Here is a 25,102-nt window from a genome sequence, read left to right as displayed (position 1 = left end):
ATTAACTGATGAGCTCTAGAAGACTTTTGTTGGGATCTTTAGAATTTTGGACAGCAAGGAGTCCAACCAGTTCATCCTAAAGGAAATCAGTCCTGAATATCCATTGGAAGGACTGATGCTGAAGCTGAAACTCCAGTACTTTGGCCACCTTATGCAAAGCGCTGACTCATTTGAAAAGACCCTGATGCTGGGAAAGATTGAGGGCAGGAGGAGAAGGGGACGACAGAGGATAAGATGGCTGGATGGCATCACCGACTCGGTGGGCATGAGTTTGAGTAAACTCCGGGAGTTGGTGATGGACAGGGAGGCCTGGCGTGCTGCGATTCATGGGATTGCAAAGAGTCAGACATGACTGAGCGACTGAACTGATGTCCTTGTGTATTTTGAAAGCTTAGAGGTCTCTGGTGCTAAAGATGTGAAGAATGGATGATGAGGGGATGATTATTAGTCTGCATGTGTGAGAGATGGAGCACTTTCCTTTAAAGAGAAGAAACATATCATTTATTGTCACTATATTAAGGAAGGAGCAATTACACATTTGGCAGAAAAAAGCTTAATAGAAAAATACTAATAAAATTCATGCTATGGCCTTTGTCACATAGTAGGACCTGAATAAAGAGTAACTATTGATGGTGATAATAATAATAACAGTATTCCTAATAATATAATGATAATTACCCTTGTATTAAAGTGATGTCACATTATATTACTGGTTCTAGAAATTGAAATCCTTTATAATGTGTGAATCTTAAGAAGATTGAAAATATTTCCCACATTATCTATATTTTCCTACATTATCTACATTTTCAGCTTTGAAATACTCACTGTTCTTGCATCTCCTGTTTTCTCCAGCTAGCAGAAGATTATGGTCCTGTGTTCACTCTGTATTTTGGCATGAAGCCCACTGTGGTGTTGCATGGATTTGAAGCAGTGAAGCAAGTCCTGATTGATCAGAGTGAGGAATTTTCTGGCAGAGGTAGTTTACCAGTGGCAGACCACATCAACCAGGGATTAGGTATGCTTCTATTTGGGGCATGTGTGGGAATTGTAGGTTGGAAAGATTCAAATAGGCTAAGGAATTGAGAAATTATAGGTAATAGAGAATTTTATGAAAGCATCATAAATAAACAGTTTTCTATGGATCATTAATCCATATTTAAAAGTATGAAGATGACATGGTCTGAATGAAACATTAAGTGCAGTGAAAGCAAATCTAATCACTGATGTTCTATTAGTAAATTATGGCCAGATAAGAAAATGAGAAAGAGACAGAAAAAGGGAGGAAAATGACAATAAATTTTCCTATTTATCAAATATCTTGCTTTCTGGCCTGAGTCATGGGTGCTAAGAGACTAGTTTTGGGAGCTTCCATAATATATACACGGAACTACCAAAGGTTTGAAGTATGTACATTGCATTTAATTTTCTATTCTTCTTAGAAAAAAAGCACAACAAAATTTTTTATGCGATAGAATGTAATACAAAGCATAAAGCACAAACATGCTCTGAAACGAGGGTCATTGGGAAACACAATAAATATAAATTAGGGTATTAAAGAAAATCTTTTGAAATCAAATACTTGCTCTGTCTGTCATCTGTGTTTTAGTAGCTAGACCTTAAACTGTCCTATCCTCTGTGGTTCACTGGGTTCTTACAAAAATAACGCCTGAATAGGGTCACTTCATCCTTTGCATTGTTCTTTAAGGTCTTATTAGACAAGCTCCCTATGAGCATTGTCTTTCCCTCTGATCTTGTCCTTGGCTCTGAAAGTCTGACATTGAACTTTCTTGGTACAGTGTGAAAAACAGATGACAGACAGTGCAAGCATTTGATTTCAAAAGATTTTCTTTAGTATTCTAATTTATATTTATTGTGTTTCCACATGACCCTCTTGTCAGAGCATATTTGTGCTTTATGCTTTGTATTATAGACCTAGCCTAGCTGTGGGGTTGTCAGAAGGAGGGTGGCAGGTACACACAGGGTAGAACACGGGGAAGACATCCATATTTTGTGATAGAGATTAGTAAATAGAGGGAAAATGTCAAAATGGGAAGAGCTATGGCTATGTCCCTTACTTGAGGAATAGATTTTCATGAACTTCCTTTCAATACACAAGTGCTCTTTATACCCGTCTTAAGAATTGACTCTTTTGTTCCTTCTCCTACAGTTCATTTTCTGTGCACAAATCAATACTGAAAACTTAACCTATTACTTGGACTCTATGGATTTTTAGCTGAGTCATCAAAGAGCAGGCATTTTTGCCTCTGTGATTTTCAGCATCTTTATAAGTAAAATGGAGACAAAATACTTGGTTCTTAGGGTTGTTCTGAATTTTTCAGGAGCTAATGGATAAAGAAGAGTGTAGTAATATGTAAAACCATGAGTCTTGACAGTAAGATACAAGCTGGGTTAAGAGAGGAGGAGGCAGGTGATGAATGGCCCAATAGGAATTCCTGAGGCTGTCACTACTATATTTAATTCCTGCTTAGGTGTTCTTGTCATTTCCTGGTTTAAAGACTCTCAGCTAGAATTCATGGCAATGGCTTATTCTCTACTTTTGGTTTTTGTCCTGGTAGGAATTATTTTCAGCAATGGAGACAGATGGAAGCAAACTCGGCGTTTCTCCCTCATGGTTTTGAGGAATATGGGGATGGGGAAGAGGACTATTGAACACAGAATTCAAGAGGAAGCCTTATGTTTGGTGGAAGCATTAAAAAAAACCAATGGTAGGTATTTCTTTATGCAATTAACAGTAACTGCTTGGGCAGACTAAATGATATTACAAGTAGACTACAGAGAGATAATGGCTCAAACACACCAAAGGTTTACTTTCTGCTCACGTGACAGTAGTAAGAGGTGAAGTGGTTGGCATAATGGCCTTTCCAAGCACCTGGTTTTCAGGGCCTTTGATGCCTTCAACATATGAATGCCTTCCTGTGGCATCCAGAGTTCATCTCTTTGAATGGTAGAGCGGGGGTAGTAAAGAAGAAAGAAAAGAACAAATAGTGTTTTTAACAGGTAAGATATGGCACTTGCACACAAAAGTTCTTTCATATTCCATGGGCTGTAACTCAGTCACAGGGCCACACCTAAATGTACAAGGAGCTGGGAAATGTGGTTAGCTGTGTGCACAGAAATAAGAGGAGAACGTGGATTCTGGCAATCTGCTAGTAACTTGAAAGACTAAGTTCTCAGGTAACTTCTTGAGAAGCATTGCAAATATTTTGCAACATATGCAAGTCATGTCATTATGCTATATAGCACCTTAAACTTGAGCAGATCTATCAGTGATATCTTAGTAAAACTAAAACAAAATTAGTGGTTCAGGTGTGGACTTTGCACCAAACCCTTCTCTGAGTAGGTCTGTATTACAGCTCCCCTGTTGGTGTGAAAGGAGGGAGCTTCAGCAGCACACATTTCCTCAGTGTACACATGTGTGGATGCCCATGCAGGACAGGAAGAGGGGATAGGAGAGAAACGGGTGACTAGAAGACTTGACAGGGAAGGAGCAAGATGAGGATCTTATGGCACATGTGCTTTTGTAAACCACAATGTTTAATTTTTATTACAAATATTTGCATGATTTGGGTTTCCTCTTTTGAGTAAGTTTCTCAAGATGGCAGCAGCGTGTCAATGAAAATCATTTGGACTTGGTGCATATTATCTAGGAATGGGTGGGAGATCTGACAGAAGAACACAAGGCTCAACCTGCATAGATTGTTCTCTACTCTTTTGTTCAAATTTAACATATTAAATAAATATTTTCACATGCTTAATTTTTAAACATTTATCATGAATATTGTTAATAAAATAGAATGGTAGTTCATTATTTTGGATGTACCTTAAGTTATTTTAGGTCATACAGATTGCTTTCATTTTTTGTTGCTAATAATATTAAACAATGCAATCTATATTAATCATTGAACACTCCTGATTACTTTCTAGAGTAAAATTTTGGAAATGCAATTAATAAATCAGTAAATATTGGGATTTAGCATGTTCTTGTTGTTCAGGCACTGAGTGATACCTGACTCTTTGTGACCCCATGGACCACAGCACACCAGGCTTCCCTGGTTTTCAATATCTCCCAGAGTTTGCTCAAATTCATGTACATTAATTTGGTGATGCCCTCCAACCATCTTGTCCTCTGCCACCCCCTTGCCCTCCTGCCCTGAATCTTTCCCAGCATCAGAGTTGGCTCTTATCATCAGGTGGCCAAAGAATTAGAGCTTCAGCTTCAGTGTCAGTCTTCCAATGAATATTCAGGATTGATTTCCTTTGCAATTGACTTGTTGGATCTCCTTGTTGTCCTAGGGACTCTCAAGAGTCTTTTCCAGGACCACAATTGGAAAGCATCAATTCTTTGGTGCTCAGCCTTCTTTATGATCCAATTCTCACATCCATGCATGACTACTGGAAAAACCATAGCTTTGACTAGATGGATCTTTGTCAGCAAACTGGTGTCTCTGCTTTGTAATATGTTATCTAGGTTTATCATAGCTTTTCTTTCAAGGAGCAAGTGTCTTTTAAACAGCTTCTTATTAACTGGCTCATTTTTTCCATAGTGAATAAGACCTTCCTCAGTTTCCTTGCCTATGACCACCCAGACTCTGCTCGAATCCACCTAACTATGGAGACCTCATCCTCTTTGGGTAGCCCAGTTTGTCACTGGTTAACTAACTGTTGTAAGTTTATTTCACATGTTGAGCAGAACCTTTTTTCTTGTAATTTCTACTTTTGATCCCTACGAAGTTTTTTCATTCTGTAGTTAACTGTTGTGGTAGTAGTCACCAGGAAGAGGCAGGATGGATTTCCCGCTGAAAATTTAGTATAGCTGTTGAGGTTGGTAGTGATACACATATCTCAATAGGATATGAAAAGTTCTATTACTCACATAATGAAGCTTTCTGTGTAGGGCACAGTAGCTAGAAAACTGAATAAAAAATGACTGGAGAAACCCGGAAAAGGATGCCAGCTTGGAATTTTTATGGTGGGTAAGGGCTGGAGTGGGGGGTGAGGGTTCCAATGTATAGACCAGGGTTTGTGTGGTTTAAACTTCCTGCTTGTGCCAAAGAAGCAATCACATCAGCTAGTCCAAATGTGAGTAGAAGAAGAAAAAGCAAGGCTTAAAAGTTGCCAGGACTCAAAAAACAAAAAATGGTGTCATATTTGCTATTTTATATTGTTAACCTGTTTATAGTTCAGTTCAGATCAGTTGCTCAGTTGTGTCTGACTCTTTGCAACCCAATGGACTGCAGTATGCCAGGTCTTCCTGTCCATCACCAACTGCCGGAGTCCACTCAAACTCATGTCCATTGAGTTGGTGATGCCATCCAATCACCTCATTCTCTGTTGTCCCTTCTCCTCCTGCCTTCAATCTTTCCCAGCATCAGTTGTCTTTTCAAATGAGTTAATTCTTCTCATCAGGTGGCCAAAGTATTGGAGTTTCAGCTTCAGTATCAGTGCTTTCAATGAATATTCAGGACTGATTTCCTTTAGGATGGACTGGTCGGATCTCCTTGCAGTCCAAGGGACTCTAAAGTGTCTTCTCCTGCACCACAGTTCAAAAGCATCAATTCTTCTGCACTCAGCTTTCTTTATAGTCCAACTCTCATATCCATACATGACTACTGGAAAAACCATAGGTTTACTAGATGGACATTTGTTGGCAAAGTATTGTCTCTGTTTTTTAAATATGTTGTCTAGGTTGGTCATAGCATTTCTTCCAAGGAGCAAGCGTCTTTTAATTTCATGGCTGCAGTCACCATCTGCATTGATTTTGGAGCCCCCCCAAAATAAAGTCTGTCACTGTTTCCATTGATTCCCCGTCTATTTGCCATGAAGTGATTGGACCAGATGACATCATCTTAGTTTTCTGAATGTTGAGATTTAAGGCAGCATTTTCACTCTCCTCTTTCACTTTCATTAAGGGACTCTTTAGTTCTTTGCTTTCTGCCATAAGTGTGGTGTCATCTGCATATCTGAGGTTATTGATATTTCTCCCAGCAATCTTGATTCCAGCTTATGCTTCATCCAGCCTGGCATTTTGCATGATGTACTCTGCTTATAAGTTAAATAAGCAGTATGACAATATGCAGCCTTGACATACTCCTTTCCCAATTTGGAACCAGTCTGTTGTTCCATGTCCAGTTCTAACTGTTGCTTCTTGACCTGCCTACAGGTTTCTCAAGAGGCAGGTAAGGTGGTCTGGTAGTCCCATCTCTTGAAGAATTTCCACAGTTTATTGTGATTCACATAGTCAAAGGCTTTGGTGTAGTCAATAAAGCAGAGGTAGATATTTTTCTGAAACTCTCTTGTTTTTTCTATGATCCAGCAGATGTTGGCAATTTGATCTCTGGTTCCTCTGCCTTTCCTAAATCCAGCCTGAGCATGTGGAAGTTCTTGGTTCACATGCTATTGAAGCCTTGCCTGGAGAATTTTGAGCATCACTTTGCAGCGTATGAGATGAGTGCAACTGTGTGGTAGTTTGAACATTCTTTGGCATTGCCTATTTTTGGGGTTGGAATGAAAATTGACATTTTCTAGTACTGTGGCCACTGCTGAGGTTCCAAACTTGCTTGCATATTGAGTGTAGCTCTTTCACAGCATCACTGTTTAGGATTTGAAATTGCTCAACTGGAATTCCATCACTTCCACTAGCTTTGTTTGTGGTGATATTTCCTAAGGCCCACTTGACTTCACATTCCAGGATGTCTGGCTCTAGGTGGGTGACCACACCATCATGGTTATCTGGGTCATTAAGATCTTTTTTGTATAGTTCTTCTGTATATTTTTGCCACCTCTTCTTACTATCTTCTGCTTTTGTTAGGCCCATATGGTTTCTGTCCTTTTCGTGTCCATCTTTGCATGAAATGTTCCCTTTGTATCTCTGATTTTCTTGACGAGATCTGTAGTCTTCAATCCCTCTCATTATTCTCTTCTGAGAGAAAAGCACACTCAACCTTTTTCAATGCATTTTGTAAAATATGATTTCAATTCTCCTCAGTCTTCTTACCTCCTTATTATATTGGTCAGTTTCTTCTGGGTATTTTGAATAATATCAACACCAAGAGCTAAATTTTATAATTTTAAAGACACTTCAAAATGATCTCCTTCTTGTGTATTACTTTGTGGCTTTAGTTAGAGAATGATATCAATAGAATATTGGGAGAAATTTAATAAATAAATAACACTGGATTAGATAATTTTGCTTAGGGAAATACAATTTTATTTTGTTGTTGTTGTTCAGTTGCTAAGTTATGTCCGACTCTTCACAACTCCATGGACTACTGCAGGCCAGGCTTTTCTGTCCTTCACTACCTCCCAGAGTTTGCTCAAACTTATGTCAGCCACTTCTCATCTTGCCCTCAGTCTTTCCCAGCATCACAGTCTTTTCCAATGAGTCAGCTCTTCTGATCAGATGGCCAAAATATTGGAGCTTCAACTTTAGCACCAATGAATATTCAAGACTGATTTCCTTCAGGACTGACTGGTTTAATCTTGCTGTCCAAGGGACTCTCAAGAGTCTTCTCCAACGCCACAGTTCAAAAACATCAATTCTTTAGCACTCAGCCTTCTTTATAGTCCAACTCTCTAGGCACATTGAATTTATAGTGATGATGGCAGGTCCAGGTTGTTCCTGTAATAAAAAAATCTTAGAAATCAACCCTTCTCCATTATTTTAAACAGTAAACTTAAGATTTATTTGAAAATTATATTCCAAATTTTGTATTTCTTTTTAGGATCTCCATGTGATCCTACTTACCTTCTGAGCTATGCTCCCTGCAATGTGATCTGCTCTATTATATTCCGGAATCGTTTTGAATACAGTGATGAAAATTTTATAACCTTGGCAAAGTATATTCATGAAAATGCAGCAATTTTTAGCACGCCCTGGATTGAGGTAAGGTCAAGGTTCCTTTTAAATAGGAAATAATTTTCTGTCTAAATTGATTACCACATCTCTTTGTGCTATCGTTTGTTACCACTTAGTGAGTTATCATGAGAAGGAAATGGCAACCCACTTCAGTATTTTTGCCTAGAGAATCCTGTCGATGGAAGAGCCTGGTGGCCTGCTGTCCACAGGGTCGCACAGAGTCGGACATGACTGAAGCGACTTAACATGCAATGGAGAAGGAAATGGCAGCCCACTCCAGTATTCTTGCCTGGAGAATCCCAGGTACGGAGGTGGGCTGCCGTCTATGGGGTCGCATAGTGTCGGACATGACTGCAGTGACTTAGCAGTAGGAGCAGCAGTGAGTTATCAAAGCAATTGAATGTGTTGAAATGAGTTTTTTAAAATATAAAAATGGTAATAAAAAATAGTGCAACAATTATAGCAAGGTCTTTTTTTTGGAGAAATCTTTTTTCCTCTGATTTTTATGTGTATAAATAGGATGTATATACATCGTATTTTTACTATTAGTAAACTGTCAGAAAAAAATAATAACATATGTTGTACTATAACTAACAACTAAAATTCCATGGATCATAATGTTATGATGTTTTCTACCTGGGAAGGACTCTAGAGAGCAAGTAGTCTATGGAACAGAAAGCTCATCTGGAAATACTGAGCTTATTTTCAAAATAACCTAACCAAAAGAAGAATGAGTTAGATATAAAAACTAGGTTTCTTGATTCTCTATCCAGTTTGATACAAGATAGCAGCTGAATAAATATCTTCAGTACCTATCGAGGGTATTAAGTCATGAAGGTACTGTTTAAAAAGGATTCTGTAAACCCTAGGACTGTGATGGCCAAATGAATAAAGGCAATGTGTACATTTCTGAAGATGTGAAATGCCTAAATAAAAGTAAGTTAGGTAATATATTCATTTCCTTAATCTTTCTGGTATAGTTTCTTCATTTAAAAAATGGTATGAACAGATCACCAGCCCAGGTTGGATGCATGAGACAAGTGCTCGGGCCTGGTGCACTGGGAAGACCTAGAGGGATCGGGTAGAGAGGGAGGTGGGAGGGGGGATCGGGATGGGGAATACATGTAAATACATGGCTGATTTATGTCAATGTATGACAAAAACCACTACAATATTGTAAAGTAATCAGCCTCCAACTAATAAAAATAAATGAAAAAAAAATGGTGTGGTGTGAACAGACTTAAAAGGAGTTATTGACAGTAACACAATAATACTAGGAGAAATTAACACATCAGTTACATCAATGGACAGAACAGTTCAATTCAGTCACTCAGTCATGTCCAACTCTTTGCAGCAGCCCCATGGACAGAACAGACAAACTAAATTAATAAGGAAACATTGACCTTAAGCAACATATTAGACACAATGAACTTGATAGATTTATATACAACATTCCATCCTAATGTAGCAGAATACACATTCTTTTTCAAGTACACATGAAACATTTTCCAAGATAGATCATAAATGTTACAAAACAAGTGTCAGTAAATTCAAGAGATTGAAATTATATTGTGCATCTTTTTGACCACAATGGTATGAAACTAGAAATCAATTACAAGAAAAAAAAAAAAACAAAAACAACAACTGGAAAAAACACAAACACACAGTAACTGAATATGTTGTTGACTATGTTGTTCAGTTCAGTTCAGTTCAGTTCAGTCACTCAGTCGTGTCCGGCTTTTTGTGACCCCATGAACTGCAGCACGCCAGGCCTCCCTGTCTATCACCAACTCCCAGAGTTTACTCAAACTCATGTCCATTGAGTTGGTGATGCCATCCAGCCATCTCATCCTCTGTCGTCCCTTTCTCCTCCCACCCCCAGTCCTTCCCAGCATCAGGGTCTTTTCCTATGAGTCAACTCTTTGCATGAGGTGGCCAAAGTATTGGAGTTTCGGCCTCAGCATCAGTCCTTCCAATGAACACCCAGGACTGATCTCCTTTAGGATGGACTGGTTGGATTTCCTTGCAGTCCAAGGGACTCTCAAGAGTCTTTTCTAACACCACAGTTCAAAAGCATCAATTTTTCAGTGCTCAGCTTTCTTCACAGTCCAACTCTCACATCCACACATGACCACTGGAAAAACCATAGCACTGACTAGACAGACCTTTGTTGGCAAAGTAATGTCTCTGGTTTTTAATATGCTATCTAAGATGGTCATAACTTTCCTTCTAAGCAGTAAGCATCTTTTAATTTCACGGCTGCAATAACCATCTGCAGTGATTTTGGAGTCCCCCAAAATAAAGTCTGACACTGCTTCCACTGTTTCCCCATCTATTTCCCATGAAGTGATGGGAGCAGATGCCATGATCTTAGCTGCTACTAAACAACAATGTGTCAAAAAGGAAATAAAAAACTTTGAGAGAAATGAAAATGGAAACAAAAACATTCAAAAATCTATGTGACTCACAAAAGCTGTTCTAAGAGGGAAGTTTATAGTGAAAAAGGTCTACCTCAGGAAATGAGAAAAATACCAAGTAAACAATCTAACCTTACACATAAAACCAGAAAAAGAGTGGGCACTCTCCACCCCCCTTCTGATGTCTATGTCAGAAGCTTTCTCTGTCCCTTTTCTTTCTTTAACAAAACTGCTACACAAAAGTTCTTGAGTGATCAAGAATGGTCCCTGGTCCCAAAGCTAAATCTTCTTGAGATCACGAATCTGACACCGTTCACCATAATCTATCATCTTGGGGACTCATCCAGGATTTTCAGGACAAGATAAGAATATTCAAGAGCATTAGCCTCTGTGCTTTCTCAGTATACACATTTTCTGCTTTACTTTGCTAACACCATGGTGTGTTTGTGTGAATGAAAGACATGCCCTGCATGAAGCAAGTGATGAGTCCTCTCTGTGGTTTCGAGGTGCCTCATGACTGAAGGCAGCCCCCCAAAGGGGAGCCTTGTTGGGGGTTTATGCTGACCTGCCAATGCGAAGAGGCACTCAACACCCCTTCAAGGAGAATGGCCAGAAATGGGCAAAGCATGTGGAGTGAACTTTCCTTTCTCGGTCAACTTTTTTTGGTCTCTTTGACCATTCCGTAACTGCCTGGGGAATTAGAACTACTAACTTAATCTGTCAAGAAAACTGAGCGCTGAAGAATTGATTCTTTTGAACTGTGGTGTTGGAGAAGACTCTTGAGAGTCTCTTGGACTGCAAGGAGATCCAATCAGTCCATCCTAAAGGAGATTGGTCCTGGGTGTTCATTGGAAGGACTGATGTTGAAACTGGAAAATACAATACTTTGGCCACCTGATGCGAGGAGTTGACTGATTTGAAAAGACTGTGATGCTGGGAAAGATTGAGGTCAGGAGGAGAAGGGGATGACAGAGGATGAGATGGTTGGATGGCATCACCAACTCGATGCACATGGGTTTGAGTGAACTCCAGGAGTTGGTGATGGACAGGGAGGCCTGGCATTCTGCGGTTCATGGGATCGCAAAGAGTGGGACACGACTGAGCTACTGAACTGATACTGAACCTAATCTGTCGGATCATAGACTTTCAAGGGAATTGTGATTCATGCCGATACTATGTACTTTTACTTAGACCCCAAGTATGGAAGCCCCTAGCCTTGCTAGGAGCCAAAAGTTACAAGAGCTTGTTTGCGAGCGAGCAGGAGCTCAAGATCCAGGAATGTCTCTTAGGCTAGAGGTCACTCTCTTGACTGCCTGCCTCAGGGCCCAGAGTCCTAAAAGTGAGTCTTTGTCATGGCTGTGCCTCCTATCTATGTGGATAAAAGCACAGCTGGTGACCATGAGGTTTTTGAGGATATTGATTCGGAATTACAGGACCTGTTCAGATTGGAAGTGCAATGGTCTTCTCCCTTTGGTAGTGCTAGCTGTTAGCAGACCAGAGAAACCTCTCCAATGGCTTCTGTCTCAACTCTCTAGATGTTCCTTTTGTGGAATCTGTGGAAAGGAACTGGAAGGATTGGACCTAGTAGCTTGACGACAAAAATCACTTTTTCCTCACTGGCCAGCCCTCTACCACCTCTTTTGCTATGACATATACTGGCATGGTGACACTCAGAAGGGACATCTTGGTTCTTGTTCATCTCTTTATGACTCACCACTTCAACTGAAGTCAGCAGTGTACTCAGGAATGTACATGGGCATACGTAAGATGGATACTTCCTCTAGTAGTCCTAGCTTGGGAAACATTGTGGGAAAGTACTCTGGCAAATCAAAGAAAGGTCTTGGTGGTAAGAAACTAGAAATCAATCTGGGATGCCATCAGGTCTATCCCTGGTGCATCTCCACCCCACCTTGGTGGTAGAACTAGGAGGGATGAGTAAGATGCCTGCGTCAGTAAGGGACAGACTAAGCCTGACCAGGGAAGGAAACTTCAGTGGAAAGTCTGTCTGCACTCCTATTTAGAGCAGGGAGGGACACCTCTGGTGGAAAGCAGCCATGGTCGTGGATGCTGCTTTTTTCTCTCCTACAGATGGGAGCTAACAGTTCCAGAACCACTCCTTTAAAGTATATTTAAAAAACGGGACAAGTTTGATCCCCAGAGTTTAAGAAATACACACCTGATTCTTCTTCTGTGATACTGAATGGCCACAGTATCCTTGGGAAAACAGGGAACACTGGCTAGTTAAAGGGTATCTCAATTATGATACCATTTTACAACTAGACCAGTTCTGTAGAAAACAAAGGAAATGGGTAGAAGTGCCATATGTGTTGCTCTTTATCTCTCTGCGAGACATGCCTGACTTATGTCCGAAGTGTGCAGATTTGGGTGTGAAGCCTTCAGCTGCCTCCTGTTCTCTTACTGTGCCCCTGTATCAGGGGCTCCCTACTGAACAGGCTGAGAATCAGGGTACCCTTCCAGGAGGGGTTGCCTCAGTCTCAGTAGAAATTCAAACAGTCCCAACTGTGGTCGAGACTATTTAGAGGATCCAAAAAGTACATAGAAGGCTTTATGGGGCTAACTTTACTTTATGACCTTACTTGGAAAGATGTAACTTATGTCTAGGGACAGACATTGACTCCTGATTCATAAACTTGAGTTTTGGGCGAAGCTACTACTTTTGGAGATGAATGGCTTGAAGGCAAGGGGAAAGAGGGAACATGAAATAGCCCTCCTTCCTACTGGGCGCCAAGTGATTCCAAGAACAGAGCCAGCTTGCCAGATGTATTCTTGAAGGACTCAAGTGAGTCCTTTATACTATGGACTTTATACTATGCTAAGTTGACTGAGACAGAACAGGGAGAGAAGAAAACTCCTAGTAAATTCCTAGCTAGACTATAGGGGGCTCTCTGCAAGTTTACTGATGTTTATCTTGAAATTACAGAGGGAGAAATGATCTTAAAAGATAGTTTTCTCACTTAATCGACTTCAGATATCTGCTGTAAGTTACAAAAACAGGCGTTCGGGCCAAATCAGTCTTTAGAAAAACTGTTGCAGCTGTCTCAGACAGAATATTATGGTGGAGAATATGAGGAAGAAAATGAGGCAAAAAAAGAACCAGTCAAAAGACTAAAGTCCCAGCATGGCTGTTAGATTCACTCTGAAACAGCCTGAGGGAAAATGCCCAGAGGGACCCGGGTGAAAAGGGATGGATTTGTTATTACTGTGGAAAGGAGGGGCATCTCAAGTGGGATTGGCCTGAGGCATCTAAGCTATCCCTGGCTCCATGTCCAGTCTGCAAAGGACCATACTGGAGAAGAGGCTGCCTCTGAGGCGTAGGCCCCAGGGGTTGGACTCTCAAGACAATCAGGACTGAAGGTGCCCAGGTGTCCCCACACAAGCTCCCATCCTAATTACCCCTGAGAAATCCTGGGTATTTATAACTGTTGGGGGCCAATCAGTCAGTTTGTTTTGGACACTGGGGCAACTTTCTGTGTACTCACTGAAGCCCCTGGTCCTCTTTCCTCCTGATCCCATACCGTAATGGGACTGTCTAGACAAGCCAAACATTATTATCTTAGTTGTCCTTTAAACTGCAACTAGAATTTTGTGCTATTTTCTCGAGTTTCTAATCGTGCCAGAATCTCCTTCACCCCTTCTGGGGAGGGATATACTGAACAAGGTCCAGGCCTCTGTTTTCATGAATATGGAGCCTGCTCTTTCTCTCCCATTAATTGAACAAAGTATAAACCCTAAAGTGTGGGCTGATGAAAAACTGAGGGTTGAACAAAAAATGCTGTTCCTGTCGTTATCAGGCTCAAAGACCCTCACCTATTTTCACATCAAAAGCAGTACTCACTAAAGCCCGAGGTTAAAGAAGGGTTAAAACACATCATTGAAGATTTAGAGGAACAGGGGCTATTAATTCCCTGTAATAGTCCATGAAGCAATCCTATTTTGGATGTAAAAATGTCAAATGATAAATGGGGACTAATTCAAGATATACAAACAGTAAGTGCCTAATCCTTATACTTTATAGTCTGAAATTCCTAAACAAGCCAAATAAGACTTTAAGATAGTTGAGAGGATTTTGAGGCATTACAGGCTAGTGCCACATTTGGATTGTGGGTTTTGGGGAGCTTGCCTGGCCTTAATATAAACTTATAACTGAGACTCAGCTGTCCAAAACTGACAAGCTGCTTAGGTCCCCAGAGATTCAAAAGGCTTTTAAGGCTCTTCAAACTGCTGTCTTGCAGGCTTCTGCTTTGAGCTTCCTCACAGGATCAGAGTTTAGTTTGTCCCTTAGTTAAAAAAAAAAAAAAAAGCCTATGGCCACATTCCTTAAGGGTAATTGCTGCTATTGTTTTGCTAATGTCTATAGCTCATAAGTTGACTAATGGGCAATGTCTTATTGTACTGACTTCTCATGATGTAAGTGAGATCTTAAACTGTAAAGTTCAAAGCAACACTGGCTCCATCTTTAAAGCTTTAACTCACGGAGCATTGAAAACTCTATGAATAGACTATCACTTACACAGAATCTGGAGACCCCAAGCTTCAGAAAAAGTTGAAAAAGCTAATGACATTATTAAGAGGCATCTGTGTAAGCTAACTCAGGAAACATAAGACAGTTGGCTTAAAGTTCTACCTGTAGATTTAGTGAGTGCTCAAACTGGCCCTAAAAGAAGGACTGTTCCCCTTTGAATGTATCTATGGAAGACCCTTCTTACACGCAGACATTGTTATAGACCCTGAAGCCTTAGAATTAACTATGTGACTCAGCTTTCAGCTTTTCAACCTCCTCATCAATTAAAGGCTTCCCATGGTGGGTTTCTCCACTTCAAGGAAATGACTTTCTTTAACTCTTCACCACAACAATCATATGTGTTGCCTCTTCTTAATCTGATGACTACTAGCGATCCTAAGATGGACCAATGTAACTATGGACATAATGTACTTTTAATTTTGATTATATTTTAACCTGGTTTAGTGACTATTTTGCCTCACATCTGTGACTGCAAAATGGGGTCTGTTTCTAACCGTCTGAAAGTTTCTAGGTTACAAATGGTTGTCCAGGCTCCTACGAGTGCCACAGCCTCCTCCAACTATTTCTTGAGTCCCTTGAATCAGAGATCCTCAATATGAGGGTTAGGAGAATATGTTGCCTCAACAATTTAGGGGATGATGCCCCTCAACCGCAGAAAGTAGTTAAGGAATGGAAATGATGTCCCTTTCTCTTGGCAACATAATTGCCCTAAAAGAAAAGAGGGGAACGAGAGAGTCAATTCCTAGGCAGGTTGATAAGAAGTCCGGCATCCCTGAGGAGGAGAAAGGGATCTGGGGCTCATGAAGTGCAGATAGGGGTCTGGAATTCTCAAGGAGGAGGAAAAGACAAACATCTCTTTCCCCCTCTACATTCTTTAGTCTTAGTCACGTAAAACATTTTTTTCTTTAAGCCTGGTACTGATGATTATACAACAAACAACTAAGTTTAAACTCCGTACTGGTGGTGGTGGTGGTGGAGTTGCTCAGTCATGTCTGACTCTTTGCGACCCCATGGGCTGTAGCCCACCAGTCTTCTCCATCCATGGGATTTTCCAGGCAAGAGTACTGGAGTGGGTTGCCATTTCCTTCTCCAAAACTCTGTACTAAGGATTATATAACAACAATATATCCTGCTTGAGGACAGTTCCTCCTTCTTGAAAACCTCCTGAATAATCCTGTTATCTTAAAATGTTAATTATGGGAGTGGATCTAGTAAGATCTTTACAACCTTGAGACATTCTTTTGATTTATCATAGTAACTAATTAAAAAAGTACATAACTCCCTTGCTTAGACTGAGGGGGGCATTCTCTGTCCCCCTTCTGATGTCTATGTCAGAAGCTTTCTCTGTCCCTTTTCTTACTTTAATAAAACTGCTGCACATACACACAAACAAACTAGAAAAAGAAGAACAAACAAAGCCCAAAGTTAGCCGAAGGAAGGAAATAATAAAGATCAGAGACTAAATAAACAATAGAGACTAAAAGGGCAATAGAAAAGATTCAATTCAGTTCAGTTCAGTTGCTCAGTCATGTCCGACACTTTGTGACCCCATGGACTGCAGTACACCAGATCTCCCTTCCATCACCAACTCCTGGAGTTTACCCAAACTCATGTCCATTGAGTCAGTAATGCCATCCAACCATTTCATTCTCTGTTGTCCTCTTCTCCTCCTGCCTTCAATCTTTCCCAGCATCAGGGTCTTTTCGAGAGTCAGTACTTCTCATCAGGAGGCCGAAATATTGGAGTTTCAGCTTCAACAGCAGTCCTTCCAATGAACACCCAGGACTGATCTCCTTTAGGATGGACTGGCTGGATCTCCTTGCATTCCAAGGGACTCTCAAGACTCTTCTCAAACACCAGAGTTCAAAAGCATCAATTTTTCAGTGCTCAGTTTTCCTTATAGTCCAACTCTCACATCCATACATGACTACTGGAAAAACCATAGCCTTGACTAGATGGATCTTTGTTGTCAAAGTAGTCTCTACTTTTTACTATGCTGTCTAGTTTGGTCATAACTTTCCTTCCAAGGAGTAAGCATCTTTTAATTTCATGGCAGTCACCATCTGCAGTGATTTTGGAGCCCAAAAATGTCAGCCACTTTCAAAAAGATTCAGTTCAGTTCAGTTCAGTCGCTCAGTCATGTCCGACTCTTTGTGACCCCATGAATCTCAGCACGCCAGGCCTCCCTGTGAAAGGTTGCTGCTGAATCATGCAAAGACGCTGGGGTTCTTGGCCTCCGGAGGAGAATTCAATCCAGGGCCAGAGACAAGGCTGGATCGCTCAGAGCTTTTGTGTAATAAAGTTTTATTAAAGTATAAAGGAGATAGAGAGCTTCTGACATAGACATCAGAAGAGGGTAGAAAGAGTACCCCCCTGCTAGTCTTAGCAATGGAATTATATACTCTCAAATTAGTTATTACAGTGACTCAAAAGAATATCTGGAGGTTGTAAAGACCTCACCAGACCTACTCCCAGAATTTACATTTTGAGATAACAGAATTAGCCAGAAGGTTTTTCAAGAAACTGTCCTCAAGCAGGATACATTATTGTTATATAAACCTAAGGAATGTAGAGGAGAAAAAAAATTTTGTCCTTTCTTCCTCCTTGAGAACTCCAGACCCCTCTCTCCATGGGGACCCCTACACTTCTTATCAACCTGTCTGGGAATTGACACTCTCAGCTGTCCATCACCAAGTCTCGGAGTTTACTCAAACTCATATCCATTGAGTTGATGATGCCATCCAGCCATCTCATCCTCTGTCGTCCTCTTCTCCTCCTGCCCCCAATCCCTCCCAGCTTCAGGGTCTTTTCCAATGAGTCAACTCTTCGCATGAGGTGGCCAAAGTAGTGGAGTTTCAGCTTCAACATCAGTCCTTCCAATGAACACCCAGGACTGATCTCCTTTAGGATGGACTGGTTGGATTTCCTTGCAGTCCAAGGGACTCTCAAGAGTCTTCTCCAACACCACAGTTCAAAAGCATCAATTTTTCAGCACTCAGCTTTCTTCACAGTCCAACTCTCACACCCATGCATGACCACTGGAAAAACCAAAGCCTTGACAAGACAGACCTTTGTTGGCAAAGTAATGTCTCTGCTTTTAAATATGCTATCCAGGTTGGTCATAACTTTCCTTCCAAGGAGTAAGCATCTTCTAATTTCATGGCTGAAATCACCATCTGCAGTGATTTGGAGCCCCCCAAAATAAAGTCTGACACTGTTTCCACTGTTTCCCCATTTATTTGCCATGAAGTGATGGGATCGGATGCCATGATCTTAGTTTTCTGAATGTTGAGCTTTAAGCCAACTTTTTCACTCTCCTCTTTCACTTTCATCAAGAGGCCTTTTAGTCCCTCTTCACTTTCTGCCATAAGGGTGGTGTCATCTGCATATCTGAGGTTGTTGATATTTCTCCCGGCAATCTTGATTCCAGCTTGTGCTTCTTCCAGTCAAGCGTTTCTCATGATGTACTCTGCATATAAGTTAAATAAGCAAGGTGACAATATATAGCCTTGATGCACTCCTTTTCCTATCTGTAACCAGTCTGTTATTTCATGTCCAATTCTAACTGTTGCTTCCTGACCTGCTTATAGGTTCCTCAAGAGGCAGGTCAGGTGGTCTGGTATTCCCATCTCTTTCAGAATTTTCCACAGTTTATTGTGATCCACACAGTCAAAGGCTTTGGCATAGTCAATAAAGCAGAAATAGATGTTTTTCTGGAACTCTCTTGCTTTTTTGATGATCCAGCAGATGTTGGCAATTTAATTTCTGGTTCCTCTGCCTTTTCTAAAACCAGCTTGAACGTCTGGCAGTTCACAGTTCATGTATTGCTGAAACCTGGCTTGGATAATTTTAAGCATTACTTTACCAGCCTGTGAGATGAGTGCAATTGTGCGGTAGTTTGAGCATTCTTTGGGTTTGTCTTTCTTTGGGGTTGGAATGAAAACTGACCTTTTCCAGTTCTGTGGCCACTGCTGAGTTTTCCAAATTTGCTGGCATACTGAGTGCAGCACTTTGACAGCATCATCTTTCAGGATTTGAAATAGTTCAACTTGAATTCCATCACCTCCACTAGTTTTGTTTGTAGTGATGCTTTCTAAGGCCCACTTGACTTCATATTCCATGATGTCTGGTGCTAGATCATGATCACACCATCATGATTATCTGGGTCATGAAGATCTTTTTTGTACAGGTCTTCTGTGTATTCTTGCCACCTCTTCTTAATATCTTCTGCTTCTGTTAGGTCCATAACATTTCTGTCCTTTATTGTGCCCATCTTTGTATGAAATTGAAATCAGCAATACATTAACATGTTATAATCTATGAATAAGCCAAATTTATTCTGAGGATGCAAAGATGGTTCAGTGTCTGCAAATCAATCTATGTGATACATCACATTAAAAATGAAGAATAAATCATATGATTTTTTAAGTTTTGCAAAAAAAAACTTTTTGACTGAATTCAGCATCCATTGAATGATAAAAACTCCAGAGTGAATAGAGAGGGAACATACCTGAATGTAATAAAGCCCCTATAGTAGAAGCTCCCATCATTCTCAATTCTGAAAAACCTGAAAGTATTTCAACACAAGTATTCTCACTCTCCCCATATTTATTCAGCATAGTACTGGAAGCTCCAGCCACAGCAGGCAAAGAAAAAGAAGTGTGGTATTGGCACAAAAGCAGGCATAATCAATGGAACTTAAGAGATAGCCTAGATATGAATCCACACTTAGCAGGTAATTAATATACAATAAAAGAAGTTAGAATACAGAATGTAGAAAAGACACCCTCTTCAATCACCGGTATTGGGAAAACTGGAGGGTTACATACAAAAGAATCAAAGTGGATGCCTTTATCACACCACAGATAAAAATAAATTCAAAATGGATTAAGGATTTAAATGTAAGAACCAGAACTATAAAAATTCTAGAAGTAATCATAGATGTGCGCTCTTTGACATTAATCTTGTTGATATATTTTTGGCTATTCATTGTTAGGCAAAGGATACAAAAGCAAAATTAAATGGATGTGACCTAATCAAATGTAAAAGCTTTTGCACAGTGAAGGTAACTATCAACAAAACAAAATGCCTGCCTGCTGAATAGAATATATTTGCAAATGATGTATCTGACAAGGAATTAGTGTTCAAAATACACGGAAAACTCATACACTTCAATAACAAAAAGAAAACTCTAATTTAAAAATGGACAGAAGGTTCAAATAGGTATTTTTCCAATGAAGACAAACAGTTGGCCAATAGGCACATTGAAAGATGATCAAAACACTAATTATCAGGAAAATACAAATAGAAACACTAAAAGATTTTACCTCATACCAGTCAGAATGCCTATTATAAGAAAGAGAAGAGGGGCTTCCCTGGTAGTCCAGTGGTTAAGACTCCATGCTCTCAATGCAGGAGACACGGGTTCAAACCCTGGTCGGGGAACTAAGATCCCACATGCCATAAAGCATGGCCAAAACAAAACAAAAATAAATAAAACACCTTTAAAAAAAAAGAAAGAAGAAATAACAAGTGTTGGGAGGATGTGGAGATAAGGGAACACTCATGCACTGTTGGTAGGAACGTAAATTGAAACGGTCACTATGGCAAACAGTATAGATGTTCCTCAAAAAGTTAAAAGTAGAGCTCCTATATGATCTGGGACTTAACTGGGTACTTCTCTCTAGAAAACATCTGGGTATTTATCTGAAGAAAAGAAACTTATTCAAAAAGATATATGCACCCCTATATTCATTGTAGCATTGTTGACAGTAGGTGAGATATCGAAATCACCTAAGTGTCCACTGATAGATGAAAGGATAAAGAAGAAGTGGTACACACACACACACACACACACACACACACACACACACACACAAAAAAAATGAAATATTACTCAGCCATATAAAAGCATGAAATTGTGCCATTTTTACAGCATGGATAGTCCTAGAAGATATTATGCTAAAGGAAAAATGTCAGGCAAGCAAAGAAATATTATATGATTTACTTCATATTTAGAATCTAAAAATTAAAACAAACAAAACAGAAACAAATTCATAGATACAGAGAAGAAACTGGTGGTCCTCAGAGAGGAAGAAGTGGAGGGATGAGTGAAATAGGTAAAAGGGATTAAGAAGTATAAACTTCAAATATAAATGTAATAAGTCACAGGTATGTAATATACAGCATAAGGAATAGAGTCAAAAACATTTCAGTAACTGTATGATGACAGATGATTCCTAGGCTTATCATGGCGATCAATTTGTAATGCATGTAAATGGTGAATCACCATTTTGTACACCTGAAACTAATATAATATGTGTCAACTGTTAATATATTTTCATAAAACTAAAAGTAGAAAAAGTGTATGATCCCTGCACACTTTTTAGTTGACTCTCTGTAGACATGTGTGTAGTGTAAACTGGGATAAACACTGTCACTACCTCTGTCACTAGTTTTGTGTCTTAGACTGGTTGACTAACCTTTCTGAACCTTAGTACCCTCATTTGGAAAGATGTGGTATGATCCTGAATTTCTTCAGAGCTATGGTTAGGAAAATAATTCAAATGGTTTTGAAAGTAGTTGTTAATCTGTGTATACTGTCACTCAGGCCATTTTATCAAATCTCTCTCTTCGTCAAATCCCAAATGGGTTCCAGAAGAAACATATTTTATTCATATTTATTTACTCATTTTATAGCAATATGTCTGCACCATAATATGGGCCTGTAAATGTTTGCTGAATTAATTGTCTCTTCTTTTTCAGCTCTGCAATGCTTTCCCCTCTTTACTACATTATCTCCCAGGGAGTCATAACACATTATTTAAAAACATGACTGAGCAAAGGAAGTTTATTTTGGAGAAAATAAAGGAACACCAAGAATCCTTGGACCTCAATAACCCTCAAGACTTTATTGATTACTTCCTGATTAAAATGGAAAAGGTAAAATGGGATCCAGATTTGCTACTTCATCTTTGTATGTGGAGTGATGTGATGCATGGAATAGCTTTGTTTCTTCTCAGTAGAATCAATTTATTAAAACAAATGCTCCTTCTTAAAGATATATTCATTGCCTGTGCAACCTATTGTTGTGCAAACCATACTGGATGTCTTGAATTATTTCTGCATTGTCACTGAAAATTGCTTGGAAGTTTTTATATTTACCATGTTAAAGCTGGTTCTTTATTTGAGAACAGATTGAAACACATACACACATTCAAGATAAGTGGTAGATAGTATATTCTCTTTCATTAGATAAATTCCATGAATGGGTGATGTAAGAAATGAGAGAAGGTAGAAATGGGTGGGAATCTAGAAAGGCTTACTCTTGGAAAGACAGTAGGAAACAGATGAAGTAGGTTTTGAGGATTAGCAGAGATGACAAAATTGGATCAGGGAAAGATAAGTGCAGTGATGAAGTGTGTGGAGTTTTTAAAGAGATTGTCTTGCTAGTAACTGAGGAATTGTCATGGGTTTAATGACTGATGAATTTGGGACTAGTGTTTCAGTTTGAGGATAGGTGGTTCTGAAGGCCTGAGTGAGAAATTCAGATATGATGAAATAGACAATAGATGCCCGAACTTATGGTGAGTAGTAGTGATGACTTCATAAGTGTCAGGTTAGAAAGAAATGACTGAAGAACTGATTTACTCCAATGGGTGAGAAAGTGAGGAATCAGAAAGTACTTGTTGGAAGTTTAACTCTGGTTATATTTTAACTGAAGAAATTCTAACAACTCATCTAAGTTTACCTTCATCTATAGCATTCTCTAATGTTTGGCTTAATTTGTCAAATAAGTAAACTTAAAAAATTATGTTGTTGTATGGAATTATTTTAAGTTACTTGTAAGTTTCTTTTACTTATCAAGTAATCCTAATACATCATTGCTAGGAGAAACACAATAAACAGTCTGAATTTACCATGGACAACTTGATTACCACTCTATGGGATGTGTTTACTGCTGGAATAGAGACAACAAGCATCACTCTGAGATACGGACTGCTGCTCCTGCTGAAGCACCCAGAGGTCACAGGTAATAATATCACAGATGATGGACAGGATGAAATTCCGATTAGAAATTGGCAGGCAACCCTGATGACTTTTCTACTCTTCATCTGCCTGGAAGATGTAATAGAAAAACTTCCATCCTTAGTAGATCTTCTTATCATTGTATGAGTTGCATTCAAATTAGAGAATAGTAAAAAAGGAGAATGAAATAGTTAACCAGCAGCAGAGTTATGGAGGGAAGAGATCACTGTCCTCCCTACTGTGGTGGAGTATCCTTGATTTGCATCAGGTCAGGTGCAGTTGGGCTCCCACAGTGAATCAGATGGTGAAGAATCTTCTCTACAATGATATTGCTGGTAAAGCTTTCCAAGTCCAGATAAATGTACTTTTGTCAAAAGTTAATTCTATGCAGATCCATTTTCATTGGAATGAATGACTCAACAAAATCACAATCTTTCTTCATCAGAAAACTTCACTCTTTAAGTTTAAAAATTATACACAAAAATTCTCTTCAAATACACCCTTTTGACCAAACAAAATTTCCTGAAAAATGTAATTTCTCATCCTCCTTTTTTCTTTATTCATTCCTCACCTAAGAGAACATTTCCTTTACTCTATCATGCTTTGTGCTTTGACCTATTAAGACACTTTTATTTATTTTTTTTTGAGTTTAATTGTCTTAGAATGTTGTATTAGTTTCTGCTGTACAACAGAGTGAACCAGTTATATGTATATGTATTTACAGGCTTCCCAGGGATTGCTAGTGGTAAAGAACTCACTTGCCAATGTGCATGTGAGACATAAGAGATGTGGGTTCATTCCCTGTGATGGGAAGATCCCCTGGAGGAGGGCATGGTAACCCACTCCATTATTGTTGCCTGGAGAATCCCATGGACAGAGGAGCCTGGCGGGCTATGGTCCAAAGGGTCACAAAGAGTCAGACATGACTGAAGCAACTTAGCACATATGCATGTAGATTTATAATTGTTATATCTTCTTGTTGGATTGATTGTTTCTTTCATCATTATGTAATGCCCTTCTTTTTTCTGTTGTTCCATACAGTCTTTGTTTTAAAGTCTATTTTGTCTAAGAATTGTTTCCTCAACTTTCTTTTGACTTCTGTTTGCATTCAATACATTTTTCTTGTGGAAGAGCTGCTGGGTGATATGGGTGGGGTTGGGTGATGTGGCAGCTGGTTATGAAACCCCTATGAGGCCCAGTCTAGTCCAGGCCCTCTGGTGGTTAGAGCTGGGTCCAGGGCCTCTTCCTGAGATGGCTGGCAGAGAGTTCTGGGGTTTCCTAGAACTGGGTGTGAGTTTGCTGTTGGGTGAGCCTGGGGCCCAAGATGTCTTCTAGTGGTGTGACCTGCTGTTGAGGAGGCTGGATCTTGACATGGTTGGCTGCAGGACTGCTGTGGTACTGGGGCTGAGGTTGGCCTGTTGGTTGGTGGATCAGGCCCCAGGAGTCTTGAGGATAGTACCTGCCTTCTGTGTGTATGAGGCCACATCCTGGCTTCTCTGGCTGCAGGGTCTTGGGTATCTTGGTGAGGGGAGCCAGATCCTATGTTCTCTGGCTGTGGGACCCTGAGGATCCTGGAGTTAGAGTTGGCCTGCCCGTTGTCTGGATGGGGGCCCAGGGGGACCCGGGGTTGGTGTCTCCCAACGGGTGAGTGGAGTTGGGTCCAGGGGCAGCTGGGACTCAGGGCTGCTATAGTAACCGGCATGCTGGTGGATAGGACTTTGTGCCAGCCCAGCTAGCTGCTTGGCCTCCCACATCCAAGAACGGGTGATAACTGGCTGATGAGAAGGACCAAGTTCTGGCAAAATAAGTCAGAGGGGAGATTCTAAAATTGCACTTACTATAATCCATGTCCATGTGTTGGGATGAGCTCTCTAAAATAGCTGCTACCAACTATTCTATATGTGTTCCAGAGGTGAGCCCCAACTGCCCCTTGCCTCTCTGGGAGGCTGTCCAAGATCAACAAATGGGTCTGACCCAGGCTCCTTTCAAATTACTGCTCCTGCTTCTGGGTCCTAGAGTGGGTGAGATTTTGTATACGTTCTTTAAGAGTGGAGTCTACTTCCCGCAGCTCACTGCTGCTGTCACTTCAGTCGTGTCCGACTCTGTGCGACCCCATAGACGGCAGCCTACCAGGCTCCTCCGTCCATGGGATTTTCCAGGCAAGAGTACTGGAGTGGGGTGTCATTGCCTTCTCTACCCGCAGCTCACTGCTGCTGCTGCTGCTAAGTCACGTCAGTC

General features: G+C 40.2%; 1 protein-coding gene across 3 annotated transcripts in view; it reads left to right on the top strand.

The window, feature by feature from the left end:
- The window catches only part of LOC136158250 (cytochrome P450 2C21-like), a 45,168-nt gene that overhangs the window by 3,580 nt on the left and 16,486 nt on the right, over window positions 1–25,102 (top strand). The window contains exons 2-6 of one of the 3 annotated variants that reach the window (XM_065920043.1): window positions 853–1,015; window positions 2,577–2,726; window positions 7,743–7,903; window positions 21,602–21,778; window positions 22,727–22,868. In XM_065920043.1, the coding sequence (XP_065776115.1) occupies window positions 853–1,015; window positions 2,577–2,726; window positions 7,743–7,903; window positions 21,602–21,778; window positions 22,727–22,868 (793 nt within the window). The remainder of the gene's footprint in view (window positions 1–852; window positions 1,016–2,576; window positions 2,727–7,742; window positions 7,904–21,601; window positions 21,779–22,726; window positions 22,869–25,102) is intronic. The other 2 variants (XM_065920045.1, XM_065920046.1) reach the window with 2 other exon arrangements.

The sequence above is a fragment of the Muntiacus reevesi genome, chromosome 2 (genome assembly GCF_963930625.1).
Source record: "Muntiacus reevesi chromosome 2, mMunRee1.1, whole genome shotgun sequence".
Classification (NCBI taxonomy): Eukaryota; Metazoa; Chordata; class Mammalia; order Artiodactyla; family Cervidae; genus Muntiacus; species Muntiacus reevesi.
Note: the sequence above shows the minus strand (reverse complement) of the source record. Positions and strands in the feature narration are given on the sequence as shown.